The sequence below is a fragment of the Arachis ipaensis genome, chromosome B8 (genome assembly GCF_059453495.1).
Source record: "Arachis ipaensis isolate K30076 ecotype BB chromosome B8, ASM5945349v1, whole genome shotgun sequence".
Taxonomy (NCBI): Eukaryota; Viridiplantae; Streptophyta; class Magnoliopsida; order Fabales; family Fabaceae; genus Arachis; species Arachis ipaensis.
In genome coordinates this window covers 56230213-56241595 of record NC_142443.1, presented here as the reverse complement: position 1 = coordinate 56241595, position 11383 = coordinate 56230213, and the positions used below count along the sequence as shown (strand labels likewise).

The window sequence follows — 11383 nt, the reverse complement described above, 5'->3', positions numbered from 1 at the left end:
CTTCCTTAGCTTGTCCGTCATTTCCACGGGCATGAACTTATCAAGGAATTCTCTCCTAAGCAAATCCCAATCAGACACAACATCACTAGGTAAGGTATAGAACCACTCCTTGGCTCTTCCCTCAAGAGAGAAGGGGAAAGCGAACAACCATATAGCCACTTCATCGGATCCTTCCCGCCTAGTAGTCGAGCATACACCATGAAAGTCCTTGAGGTGTCTAATTGGATCTTGTGCGGGAAGTCCGTGGAACTTTGGTAAGAGATTGATGAGAGTGGTCTTGAGTTCAAAGTTTGCATTCAAGTTGGGATGAAGCACATGTAGAGGTTGGAGAACATAATCCGGTGCACCCGCTTCCTTGAGAGTAACTCTCCTTGGAGCGGCCATGTTATCAAAACCTAGATCAAAAGAAAAACTATTAGTAGTATCAATAGAAGAGTAATTGGTGCCTTCGTTGGATGACGATGATATGGTTGGTGAATCGGTAAAAACCTTTTCACCTTCCTCAAAGACTAACCGCCTCCGAGCTTGCCTAATATGAAGCAAGGTTCTTTCAATTTCCGAATCAAAGGGTGCTAAGCTTGGGTTTGGTAGTGAACGCGTCATACAATGAAAGAGATAAGAAACTCATGACATCAATTGGTATCTAAGCAAAGACTAATCCTAACTAACAATCAAACAAGCAAACAATCAATTAAGAGAGAAATGTAAGTATTCACATATCAACATATTCACACTAACCAATAGAATGGCACACATAAGCAAATCCCCAGCAACGGTGCTATTTTGATGAACGTAAATATCCTTATGCCGGTTAGAAACTAGTGATGAATCCGATCATGAGTATAGTCTAACCAACACACGAATACCGCATCAAACAAGTCTAAAATCTATGACCGAGAGTGTTGATCCCGAGTCGTTCTCCCTAGGAATTGCTTTAGAATGTGCATCATCGATTAGAAAAGCTTTTGTGGTTTTGAGAATTGGTGCAAGAATTCAAACTAGCAAGACAATCAACAATTACTTGGAATAAAAGCCTTGGCCAAGGGTAAGTATTGGAAGTTCCATCATTATAGTTTCCTTCAATTGTGATAGGAGTTGATTGTTGCTTCACTTAGTTAACCTCCTAAACAATGGAGGAAAGTCAAGTGAAATTAACTAACTTGAGTCACAAGTCCTAGTCTCACCCTAGGAAAGTCTAGCTTTAGTGCACTCCAAGTCAATTAGCAATTCCCAATTCATAATCTACAATTGATATCCACTATTCAAGTGTCTCCAATAACTCAACCCCTAAGCCAAGTAAGGGAAATCTACTCCATAGCTAAGGTTGTCATTATCACAAACAATTGGTAGGCAATTATAGAAAACATGATGTAATTGAGAGAAGAGGATTGAATCTAAGCTATCTAATCCAAATAATCATCAACAATTATAAAATTGAATAAAACCTCAATTCATTAATCCAAATTCAAAGTAGCAAAATGAACCAAATTTAGATCTAAGGAATTGAATCAAAAGAACATCAATTAAGAGTAGAAGAAGAGTAGATCTACACTTGTAGCAAGACAAAAAGTCAATTATCAATGGATCTCACCAAGAATTCCAAGGAAACTTGCAATGGAAGATGAAAACCTAGAGAGAAGTTGGAGCTTCTCTCTCTAGAAATAAAATGTAACTAACTTTTCCCAAAAATCTAGAATTATCACTAATTGTCCTACCACTCCTAATCCTTGGTCTTCTTAAGCTTTTCCCTCCAAAATCTGTTCCAAAACAGGGCTTGGGAACCCCCTGAAATCGCTGGGTACGTATTTCATTTAAAAAATCATGTGCGCACATCGACGCGTACGCGCACTACGCGCGCACGCGTCCCTGGTTCCTTTGCGATATTGCGCGCAGGCGTAAGGTGCGCGCGAGCGTCATAAGGGATATGGCCCAGCCATATAGGCACGCCGGCTCCTTGCTCGACTCTACTGCGCTGGCTCTGGATGAACGCATCCACGCGTATGCGCACGGTGCGCGTGCGTGTGCAAATTCAATTCTTTGATTTTGCTTCATGCTCCTTCCATTTATGCATGCTTCCTTCATTCCTCTTAGCCATTTTTGCCCTGTAACTTCTGAAATCACTCAACAAACGGATCAAGGCATCTAATGGAAATTGAGGAGGATTACAATGTATCAATTTTGATACAAAAGAAGCACATTTTCATCTATGAGGAAAAACGGGAAAGAGCCACAAAATCATGCAGTTTTATATGAATAAGTGTGGAAGATCATTGATAAAACCGTTAGATTCTATGCATGATAAACCTTGAAAATGGGGTTTATCAGCACTCTCCCTGCCACCGGTGCTGAGCCTCCTCCAATAACTGATATATCGCAAACTCCACGAACTGGTTTTCGGAACATGTTGGGCTTGTAACGCACGTTCCATTGCTTGGAACCAGTTGTCTGCTTCAGTAGGATTCACCAATCCCTTGAATGTGGGTGGCTTTAATTTAGGAAATGCAGCTAAAGTTATTGGTCCAACCCCTAAGTTGTTCCCAGTTCCTTCTCCAGTTCCATTCCCATTTCCTTGTCCCATTCTCTCCATGGCATGAGCAGTCGCAGCAGCGCTCGTTTGTATCATATTCGCTAGGTTAGTCATTGCTACCATGAATTCAGCATGGTTGTCAGCTAACGGATTACCCTCACTCACTTCTCGTGTACGTGGTCAACCTTGCTTGCGAGGTGCCATTTAGGTATCTTGTCCATACCAAACAATCGATATCAAGGTGATCAGTCTCAATACCTCAAGTTCAGTACTTCAACTATCCCGAAAAGATACTCACAAAGCATGCTATTTATACCAAATAGATATCCTAAATAGAACGAAAGAAAAACAACCTAGAGTATGCAATGAAGCACAATCGGTCTATCCCCCAAGCTCACAGAGACGAACCGCTCTGATACCACTAAATGTAACCCTCTATCATACTAAGCTTTACCCTATAGCCGTAAAGCAAAGGCGATAAAGCATCACGACAGTTCTGAAGCTCTATACAATAGTATATAACCAAGAAATAGTATAACTAGAAGCCCAATGAAGGGAATAAAGGATCAAAGACTCATAGAACGAAGATACAAAGCGCAAAGCGTCTACACACGATAACTAAACGCGTTAACACGAGAAGAACAAAATATAATATATTAAACCTTGCAGATAACTCCAGGATACACAAGGTAATAATTAAAGTAAACAATATATATATATATATATATATATATATATAAAAGAGAACTAGTCACAGTGGTGCGCAAAATTAGAACTCGCACAACTTAGTCGGCAAGTGCACCGGGTCATCCAAGTAATACCTCAGGTGAGTGAGGGTCGATCCTACGAGGATTGTCAGACTGAGCAAGCAATAGTTATCCTGTTGGACTTAGTCAGGCAAACAATAAAAGATGGTTGTTGTTTAAAACGCATAAATAAATAAATAAGAAAAGAAATAAAGGGTTTGGTATCTAAAAACAATATAAGAAAATAGTTAAGGTCTCGGAGATGTTTATCTTTCCAGATTAAAACTTCTTATTAACTATTTTAACAATGAATGATTCATTCTTTGGCAAACTATAAGTGATTAAACTCTAATCCGTTAGTGATTTAATCTCCTCTGATCCTCATCAAATGCCACTTCCGTGGCCATTCAGTTCGGATTGGAGGGTGAAGTTCAAAAAGCTAGTTTATACCACAAAGGCCCTAATCACCCCAAATCCCGGCTGAATAGATGTTGCTTATCCCCATCAGGTTATAGATTAGCCATCTAGGAGGTGTGTTCTCAAGCTGTAGTTCAAGCGAAATAACTCTCCCGAGAATCACAAGAACTCATGTAGAAAAAAGGGTCATACTCCCGTTCCACCCAGTTTCATAAGATTAAGAACAAAAACACACCTTATAATTGAATCAAACATATATTAAAATAGAAGAATAACAATCTTAATCCATAGAAATAAACAGAGCTCCTAACTTTAACCAGGAGGCTTAGTTGCTCATAACTTACAAAGAAAACAGGGTTCTGAATAAGTGGAAGGAAGAAGATCCTAAACCTAATTGATCTTTTCCTTTAAATACTAACCTCATAATAAATGCTAAACCTAAAAGATATTATTTTTAAATAAATATTACAAAGATAAAATAAGATAAAACTAATAAGTGCTAAATCCACTTGGAGGCCCAATTGAGTGTGATTCAGGCTGCTTGCTGGCATTCAGTGCCAAGAATGGGCGTTCAGGGGGAAGCTTGCTTCTAGTCTCTGCCCCCTGATGGCATTGAATGCCAGGTTGGCGTTCAGCGCCCAGGGAGGGTGCTACCAGCATTTTCCTTTCTTGCTACAAGCTTCTCCAAACTGCTCCGAATTTCACCTAAAACCATAAAAAGACCAGAAAAACTCAAAGTAAAATCCAAAGGTGATTTTTGCACTAAAATCAAGCAAAAGTAAATAAAATCTAACTAAAAATAATATAAAAATGACTAAAAAAGGGTATAAGATGCTCACGCATTACAACACCAAACTTAAACTATTGCTTGTCCTTAAGCAACCAAAACAATATAAGACCAAGAACAGAAAATACACAAGATTAGAATTGTCACCTAAGCTCAGGTCTAATCACTGAATGGAGCTAATGACACTTTATTTCTGAATAGTTTTGGCATCTCACTATCCTTTGAAGCTAAGAAATATTGGTGTCCTTCAGAACTAGAACTCCGATGATATTATTGATTCTCTTCCTTAAGCTCTAGTCGATTCTTGAACACAGCTTTTCTTTTCTTTGGTGCTTTGCACCTGTGAGCCTAGTTGTGACTCTAAGTGTTTTGTCTTTAAGCATAACTTGAAACAAGAACACCATAAGAACTTAATGTGGGGGAACCTTTTGGGTTCGAATTTTTCTTTTTATTTCTCCCAGACAGTGGTGCTCAGAGCCTTAGGCATACTCTATAACAGCAATAGGTCACGACTTTAAGTGTTCAGTCTCAAGGGTTACCTGACACTTTCACACCACAAGCATATGATTAGGAAAAACCACTCTTTGAGCTTTAGATCAATTTTGACCCTCCTAATCATTGATGCTCAAAGCCTTAAACCTTTTTCTTTTGATTTTTCTTTTCTTTTCAATTCTTTTTGCTGTTTGTTTTTATTTAAGAATCAATCTTTTTCTTATTTCAGATAATCAATAATATTGCTCTAAGTTCCTGTTCCTCAAGAACCAATATACTCAACTCCAATATCAAATATACACAGTTAATTTATACATAAGAAAATAGAGATAAGGCCACCACATCAAAGTAATAAGAATAACTCATAATATAACTCAAGATCTTATGCATATTACTACTTCTTTTTCCATAGATTTTTCTTTTTAAGCTTAATGCGTAATACATAAGACATCTTGAAACCATAAAAAAAATTTGAAACTAAACACTACTAGAAAACTAGTTATTACAGACGGATATTTCTGACGGATTTTATCCCACGAAAATACAGACGGAATTTCAGAGGGATTTTTTGTTAGAAAACAAAAAAAATGAATTAGCATAAATTACAGACAGAAAAGAGAATCCGTCGATAATTCTATCGAAAAAATAATTTTTTTCGTAGAAAATGGTTACAGACGGAAAATCCGTCTGTAATTAAATGGACAAAAACGATGCACTTTATTAAATTATTACAGATGAAAAATCCGTCTGTAATTTAAAATTTTCCGTCGAAAATATTCAATTAAACCTAAATGAAACACGAGCTTCTTCCAAATCAAACACGAGCTTCTTCTTCTCTCCGTAGCACGAGCTACTTCTTCTCTCCGTGGCTGCTACTTCTGCTTCTTCCGCCGCTGTCGCTGCCGCCGTTGCGTCGCACAATCTCTCTCTGTCATCCCTTGCGTCGCACGAAATCCCTCCGCCGCCGCTCTCGTCGCATCTACTCCCATCGTTGCAGAGCTCTCTCTGCCGCCGCTCTCATCGCATCTGCTTCCTCTGTCTCCTCTTCCATCTAATCTCAACTCACTCTCTCAGTTCTTCTCCTAACCATCTCAAATTTCAGGTATATATATCTTGATTTTGTGATTCTGTTCTTCGTGATAAATCTTAGGGCTCAATTTTTCTGTGCCATTTTTAGGTTTATCATACTATGCTTTTGTGCTTTGTTTGAATCTACAAGTTTACTCTGATTTTGATGAATTATTTTCTGCAATCGAAGCTTTTTTGACCTAAAATTCATGGTAGGCCATTGCTTTCTAGAGTTTTTAATATTTTTTTTTGTCATTGTGCTCTTGAAACTTGTTTATTGTGTGTTGCCTTGTTGTTCTATTTGAACTTGGTGACCTGAGGTTTTCTTAATTATGACTTGGAAGGTCCCTGAAGAATATAGTACTAAATTTGATGGATCTTCTATTTTGAAGGTATAAAATTCTAATTCTTCCTCATATTAATCATCTAAATGTTAGTAGTTATTAACACATAAGCTTTCTTGTTGAACTGGTGGCAGAGATGTAGTTCCAAGCGTTGAAGGTAACTTAGCTTCTTTTTTTTTAATTAATTTTATTTTCCTGTATAATAGTGTTTGGTTTTTCCTTGCAGGAGACTGACATTGGGAGGCACGTGAATCGGTTGCAGAAGCATTCCTCCAATGACGTTCGTAGATTGGTGAAGCTACTTGTGAGGTTGTTGATTAAACACTACTTTTCTTTTTATTTTCAAAATTGAATTAATCTTATCATAATTTCAGTGTACTTGATTGAGCTGTTTTATTTGCAAGAAGTGGAAGGAAATTGTGGATGAATGGGTGAGGTTGAATCAACCAGGTGGAACAGCTTTTCTCATGGGTAAAACCAAACCTCAACTCAAATGTTTTGGGACATTTTTCATGAGTGGAGTTTCAGTTGTTATTCTTATATGGTGCTTCTCTTCTTTCTTTTTCATGAATATAGACAGGGCTTATGGAAAAATCGCTGATTGAGTTCCAGTCTAAAAAAGGAGATGTTCTTCCTGCACACAAGGTGAATGATTGACTTTCTTTTATCAATTACTTTGCATTTCATAAATCTCTAACCATTATATCGTTCAACTCATATTTGAAGAAGTTATCTTTAGTACTCAGTTTATATGAACCTATTCGATTGTTCACATTTCTCGGTCTTTAAGTAATTTTCTGTGTTACATTCTCTTCCGCCTTTTGTTATTCATAGTAGAAATACTTTCTTCAATACAATTTCTCTTTTTAAAAGGTTACCACTGTTAGGTCTAAGCTTTGTCATTGGGTCATTCTAGTTTTATTTAAGCTAAGCTTCTCTATGCTTTCTTATTTCAATGGTTACTATAGAGAAACCTGCTGTTGACTGATAGTGACTAGTTGATCCTCTTAAGGATGAGAAAAAAAAAGATCCCTTATTTGGGGTTATTTCTGTTGGAAGCTTTGATTGTTTAACTTCCCTAAGCATAAATAATTTCCTATCAATAATATTCTTTTATCATTTTGATATTAAGATATTGGGTATTGGCCTGTCTGAATTTTAAAACTAGAAATTCTATTGAAAGAAACAAAAAAGACTTATGGCTTTCTTTGCTCAACATTACATGTAGACATGTAGTAGCATCACTAACTGAAAGATCATTGTGCTTGATCCAGAATCAGAGCCAGTGCTTAGTAGATCTATGTGGCGCATTGCACTGTGACATTGAAATCAATTTTGGGTTGAAAAAATCAAAATGTAATCCTGCTGCTGCTGCAAGAAATAAACATCTGTGCGAGGTGTGCATCAGTCTATCTATTCATTTGTTTTAACCAGATTTGTTTCAAGCCACCAATTTATCTCAAAAGATTGAAAAGTTGACAATTTAGCCCTTGAAGGAATAAACAAGTGCAACATCAGTTGCTATGTGGGTTTGGGAAATTTATCAAACTGAGTAAATCATTTGAACACAATGGACTTATTTAGTTATTTAGAGGTTAAATTGTCTATGTTATTAAGTATTCAAGGGCTAAATTGATGGTATAAACAATTTATATCTGTCTCTAATTGTTTTCTACAGAGCTTAGCAGATAGTTGTTTTCCTGTTAATGACGGTTCTGCAGCAAGCCGACTCCATGGTATGATATTAGTTTCTTTTCTGTAAAATGTTGCATGTTATTGGTAGCTACTACTTTCTTACATTGACAGTTTGTCAGAATTCTTCTTGCAACAATTCTGTGATGCACACAGCTGCACTGGAAGCAGGAAACCTTTCTCCAGAGGCCGCCGGGTAATTTAATTAAAATATATAAATGATTTCTATCCCTTTCTTTAATTTGCCTTAAGAGGATTATTCTGAAAAATCTTAAAAGATTCAGAAATCCTGAAGAATTTAACTTGACAAATTGCAAAATAATGACAGAGTGAATTTTCAAAGACTCCTTAATGCCTTGTCCAACTATGTGGTGAAAATGAATCTATTTAATGTAATTCGTTTGAATTCATTTAACTGGTTCTTGATATATGCAGAAGAAGACAAATGCATTCTAGATCGTTGCTTCCATTTTGCTTTTGATGTTGCTGCTACTTTACTATCTCTATATCTACTTTATCAACTTGTGATAAGGTTTTGATTTTTGTCTTACAGAGGGATGAAAAGGGAAACTCAACTGTTGAGGCGCATCTTTCAAACTGGCAGAAAGAAAAACCATCTTAATGGATAGATCTGTCGCCTTTGGAAGTTCTCGCTTCTCCAACACTTTCAGAATCCATAGAAGTTTACTAATCTGTGACAGTGGTTACTGCACTCCCAATTCGGCCATAGGCGAGTGCAGTTGGAGGAGAAGAGCGAGAAAGACCGCCAAATCTGCTCCTCATTTTACATGTTTTTTGTAAGCCAATTTCTTTACGGAGACTTAGCAAACACAAATTTGAGCTGCAGGATTGAATTCGCCCTTGGTGGCTTTTGTATTTGATTCTAACTGACATTACTAACAAGAAAAATTATACCTTATCATCGTGTTCTTTTTGTTTGTTGAAACTTGATCAGGATCTATTTATAAACTTTTTCATTGTGTAGCATCAGTGTAAACTCCTTTTGTAATGCCTTGCATTGAAGCTTGGTTCCCCTGATAAAGGATGCAGCCCTTTTGGCAAATATGCAAACATTCCCTCCCAGCAATGCAGGAGGAAGAAGAGGACAAGTATATCAACCTATTACAGCTCAAACTGCTGGTATGTCAAACTTATCTATCATACTTCTTTACAACCAAATATGAGATGCATGTTTCTATTTGTAGCTCTTGTTTTCTGGTGTTATATTCTTGACAATTGACATGCTACATACCTTGGTATGTCTTCAGTATTTTGTTGTCAACGGATGGATTATATCAAAGGAGAAAAGGTAAACCTCAATCTTGTCTCTAAACAAAAATATAGACATCAAATTAGTTCCTCGGGATTTGAAAGTAACAAATTTGTCCTTCATCATTCAGTTTTTTATGCTAGGATTAATCTGTTACCCTTTTTCTAAATTGTGAGGGAATTTGTCATTTCTAAATCTGTCACTCTTCCATGTGTTTGGCCAAGGATGAGATTGGGAGTCTAAAAAGTTAGGGTGAACTTCAGCATATGGCTCCCAACTAATTAACCTTGTTTCTAGATTCTAAGCAATCTTCTGTTGTATCGGTTGACCTAGAGAAGATTCATACTACTGATTTATGCTGCAGTCAGATACAAGACTGATTCCAATTCTGTATTTTTATTGCAACTTAATTTATAATAGTGCCATTCATTCCTGTCCAAAAAAAATGACGTTCATTGATCTTTAATTTGTTGATCAGTGCAGGGAGTTTTTAGTGTCTCATCTTACTCATAGTATTTCAATGTGGAGACGGATGTTGTTGTTGATAGAATAATATGTTCCTTGAATCCAGTCCGTGATGATTTTTTCAGCAAGATAGATGCTAACCCTGATTTGTGAGTTTTGACTTTTGACTTGTGCAGCACTCCTGCTATGATTTCAATAATCAAAACTAAGTTACCGGTTTGGTTTAGATGTGAAAATATTATGCATCAAGCAAAAATAGAACTACTACCATAACATTTACTGGGAGAATGCTTCATGTTTGCTTCTTCCATCTGCTTTCTTTATTAATATTATGATGGATTTTTTTTGTCTTCTTCCCTTACCAGATCTCCAACTTTATGATTGGACTGTATTCCATCTCTACCTAATTCTCTTCCTTTCCTTTGTTTTGCAGAACTACAACACCACCTCTTCCTTTCTCGCTTCTTTGCAAATTCTTCTTCCTTGTCCTTGTTGGGTATAATATTTTCAGAAATTGTTCTTATATCTTTGGTTTCTCATTCAGTGATGATACCTTTTGTTGCTAAGATATACATTTCAGTATAACTATGATGCAGAATTGTGTTTTCACTGGCATAAGCTACAACTCTCACACTCTTGGATCAGCTATGAGCAACTTGACTCTGACAATTACTTTTTTGTTGGCTATCATCTTCAGGTAACTAATTACAGGGCATACATCTATGCATCTATGCATGTTTGGATATTTGCATGCATATGGATTTTGACAATGTCTCTTTCTATATAGACTCTTAACCTTGGAAAGTTAATTTGAAATTGTGCTCATTGGCCTTTTCTTTCCATAAAATTTGTTTGTGGTCTTTTATTTCTAAGAGTTAATAAATTATATATTGAAATATTTTCATATTGTACAGATCATGGTTAGTTCTTATGCTTTCAATTGACATAATTTTCATTAAGGATGTTGAGTAATGAGTTTTTTGTGCCATAACAAAGTGAATAACTTTTATTATTGACATTTTTTCATGTATTTTTTTCTGCTGTGTACTTTTACTGACATGCACTACTTTGAAATTTTTGTAGCCAAGAAGTGTATCCCTTTTCTAATTGCATTAAGAGATATAAAGCAACACGACATTACTCAAAGCATGTGCGGGATACTGGTTGATTGGCTTGTAGAGATTTGCATAATGTAATTTTTCTCATATAATACAATGTTATGAATTATAGTTGATAAATTTAGTATGGTTGAACAATACACTGAGGACTATTGTTAATGTATCAATACATTTTGTCTATGTTTTGAATCATATTGACTTGCTTGATAAATACGATGAATTTGTTTATTTTTTGAAATATTATAAATATTCGAATACAAATTAGATAAAAATTTGTATTAAATTTATATTTATTTTGTATGAAAACAAGTTTATTTTGTAATTGGAAAAATAAAAAAAATTCTATTTTACCTTACTGACGAATTTACAGACGGATTTTCTGTCTATAATCAGAGTGTCAAATGATTTTCCAAGGTTCAAATTACAGACAGAAAATCTGTCGAAAAATTCGTTTGTA

The 11383-nt window shown here is 36.0% G+C and overlaps 1 protein-coding gene across 43 annotated transcripts; it reads left to right on the top strand.

Moving 5' to 3' along the window:
- Positions 1–5752: 5752 nt before the first annotated feature.
- LOC107614350 (WAT1-related protein At3g18200) lies at positions 5753–11137 on the top strand. 43 transcript variants are annotated; one of them, XR_015896079.1, is made up of 15 exons: positions 5771–6071; positions 6382–6429; positions 6608–6690; positions 6789–6852; positions 6958–7026; positions 7656–7778; positions 8060–8117; positions 8196–8269; positions 8627–8870; positions 9098–9213; positions 9342–9382; positions 9827–9957; positions 10242–10304; positions 10405–10505; positions 10892–11137. XR_015896079.1 is itself a non-coding variant. In XM_088496172.1 (15 exons), the coding sequence occupies exons 10-15, from the start codon at positions 8695–8697 to the stop codon at positions 10974–10976; spliced, it is 582 nt and encodes a 193-aa protein (XP_088352298.1). In that variant the 5' UTR covers positions 5771–6071; positions 6382–6429; positions 6516–6538; positions 6608–6690; positions 6789–6852; positions 6958–7026; positions 7656–7778; positions 8060–8117; positions 8196–8269; positions 8627–8694; the 3' UTR covers positions 10977–11137. The 43 variants fall into 42 exon arrangements, 9 of the variants coding, with proteins under 9 accessions (XP_088352298.1, XP_088352296.1, XP_088352299.1 ...); XR_015896076.1 differs by having other exon boundaries at positions 9059–9213; XR_015896077.1 differs by having other exon boundaries at positions 9059–9213; positions 9822–9957.
- Positions 11138–11383: the final 246 nt, after the last annotated feature.